The 2,454-nt window shown below is 41.0% G+C and overlaps 1 protein-coding gene across 2 annotated transcripts; it reads right to left on the bottom strand.

Moving 5' to 3' along the window:
* Positions 1 to 260: 260 nt before the first annotated feature.
* Positions 261 to 2,017, bottom strand: nipa1 (NIPA magnesium transporter 1). Of its 2 annotated transcripts, none has more exons than XM_034701796.1 (6): positions 1,754 to 2,017; positions 1,577 to 1,624; positions 1,350 to 1,440; positions 1,105 to 1,265; positions 474 to 998; positions 261 to 307 (listed from the first exon to the last, which is right to left on the bottom strand). In XM_034701796.1, exons 1-5 carry the CDS (start codon positions 1,884 to 1,886, stop codon positions 505 to 507), a joined length of 927 nt encoding a protein of 308 aa, XP_034557687.1. In that variant the 5' UTR covers positions 1,887 to 2,017; the 3' UTR covers positions 261 to 307; positions 474 to 504. The 2 variants fall into 2 exon arrangements, with proteins under 2 accessions (XP_034557687.1, XP_034557678.1); XM_034701787.1 differs by lacking the exon at positions 261 to 307 and adding an exon at positions 308 to 352.
* Between the last annotated feature and the right edge of the window lie 437 nt (positions 2,018 to 2,454).

The following is a 2,454-nucleotide window of genomic DNA, read 5'->3' as shown; positions in this document are numbered from 1 at the left end:
CTGTGAATCAAAGGAAACCCGGAAGTAAAACCCCGTTTTTTAAACTCTAATAACTAACGAAAAAGAAACTTTTCAGAAAAAAGAGGCCTTGGACAAAAAACAGTCAAATACTAACTACATATCACCACAGCATACGGATGTGAGAAACATTCGTACGACGTGTATTTATTTTTTAAAGTTTGACTGCTCCCCCATTCAAATGAATGGGGGAGACGGATTTTTTTACCTATACTGCAGCCAGCCACCAGGGGGCAGTCACACTGCTGAAAGCCTCACCACCAGGGCACGCTTGACGCACATCCACTTCCTGAGGGGGCGGAGTCAGAGGGAAAACAGAGTGTTCTGAGGAGGACTGAAGAAGAGGGTTTTTCAAAATCTGATTTCAAAGTGTTTTTTTGAGCATAAACTTTAAAGACATGTTTTGGGGACCTCTTAGACCAATATATATTGATGAAAAAAGCGTGATATGTCACCTTTAAGTCCTGTAAATATAAGGACATCTCATCAGTCTGTCTTCTTCTTCCATGTGAGCAAAGCCTCTTGGGAAAGGCGGAGTAAAACGACCCCAACGCACACTGTTGTCAGACCACACAGCATGGCGAGGCTGTCAGTCAAAGTTAAAGCAGTCCACTCTTTAAAGAGAATACCTGAGGCCAGAATCACTGTGGATGTGAACATCACATAGTATACTGCCTCAAACATGTTGGAGCTGAAACACTCCAGGGCTTTGTTGATGAAGAAAAACTGAATCAGGATGCTGACAGCCAGCGTCCCCAGGAGGCCAAGGAAGAGAGCCAGGGCTCTGCTGCTTGAGGGCGATTCTCCAAAGATGTCCTGTGCAGCCAGGCCGAGTCCTTTGCTGCTCGGGACGGTAAAGCTTCCTAACAGGGAACATATAGAGACGTACACCATGATGTTTGATGTGCCATGAGCTGGAGCAATCCAGGCTATGAGTATGACCAGCAGGAGGACCACCAGGAGAGCGTAAACAACAAACACTGTAGAAGGAGAGAAAGGATATCTTCATTTAGCCATTTAAATCTTATTTTTAATCATTCTGGAGGACAAGTGTATCAAAATAAGAGTTAAATAAAGTAAGTTCACCTGGGTCTGATAGCCTCTCCTCAAGTTCCAGACTTGTTGTAACACTTTCTGCTTTAGGTGCATGGATGATCAGTGCAACAGAGCCACAGCAACACAACACGCAGCCAAGCTTTCCCAGGATGTTTAAATGCTCCTGCAAGATCCAGGAGGCCAGCACAGCCCTGTTGCACAACAAATACATGAAAAACAACTTTGAGTGTCTGATTTATTAGTTTACATAATAATCACTTATTTCTCTGACTTACCCAAATAACACTCCAAGGGCTCCCAGTGGTGTCACTATCACAGCAGGGGCCGCATTGTATGCCAGGAAATTTCCAATTTGACCAACTATCACTGATGAGATTCATAAATTGGTGTTAAAGTGTATGTTCAATTAAGTTTGGCACTAAAACAGGCAGGGATACTGTACATAATGTGATATCATTATTGTCAGTGTGCATCCAGTGTCAATAGAGGGCGCTACACTTACTAGACACTGTCCCACTCCACCACACCACATCTGATAGGTACGAGCCTCCTGTGGAAAACACGACAGACTCTGAGTTTAATTTGTGCGATATTATCATGTCACTTATGTCATGCATGGCGCTTCTGCCCTTGTTGTTATCCTATGAAAGCAGCTCGTGCCCTAGCTGGGTCAATGTACCTCTGTCGCGAGACCGTAATATTCCCTTCTTTTGCAGCACAAATGTCGAGCCGTTGATGAAACTGGAAACCACTGCGATCACTATTCCAGTGACAGGCAGTGGAGCACCAGGTGATTCTGGGTCAACGCTCATTACAGAGTCCGTTTATTAGGTTTAGTTTAACTTCAGAATTAAAGAATGTCTGCTGGAGTCCAACTTTATGGTCTGCAAGCCGGAAGTAATGTACTGCGCATGTGCAGTTTCCTTAGCACCCGGCTGCACCATCCCACGGTTAACTTTCACAAGCAACACTTTAAAAAATTAAAATAAGATAATAAATTATTTGAAATAAATCAATAAAGAAAGAAAAATAAATAAATAAATAAATATATATATATATATATATATATATATATATATTGTAACGTCCGTTTTCACAGCATCTACACTGAACACAACACTAACAGTAGAGCTGTTACAATATATATATATATCAGTAGTGCTTACTTTTATCAAGGATAAAGGGATAGTCTATGGGATAGACCTACCGTGTTAAATCTCTTCTTCTAACTTGTGTTGTCCAAGAAAATAAATAATCTGTTATTTAAAACCCATTACGTACACACAGTTTATAATACGAGGTCATTTTCTATACATATAATGTTTATTTTTATCATTTTTAATTGTGTAAAATAAGACAACTGTGAGACCATTACCTTTA

The sequence above is a fragment of the Notolabrus celidotus genome, chromosome 2, assembly GCF_009762535.1.
Source record: "Notolabrus celidotus isolate fNotCel1 chromosome 2, fNotCel1.pri, whole genome shotgun sequence".
Classification (NCBI taxonomy): Eukaryota; Metazoa; Chordata; class Actinopteri; order Labriformes; family Labridae; genus Notolabrus; species Notolabrus celidotus.
The sequence above is the reverse complement of the archived record's forward strand: the minus strand, read 5'-3'. Positions and strand labels throughout refer to the sequence as shown.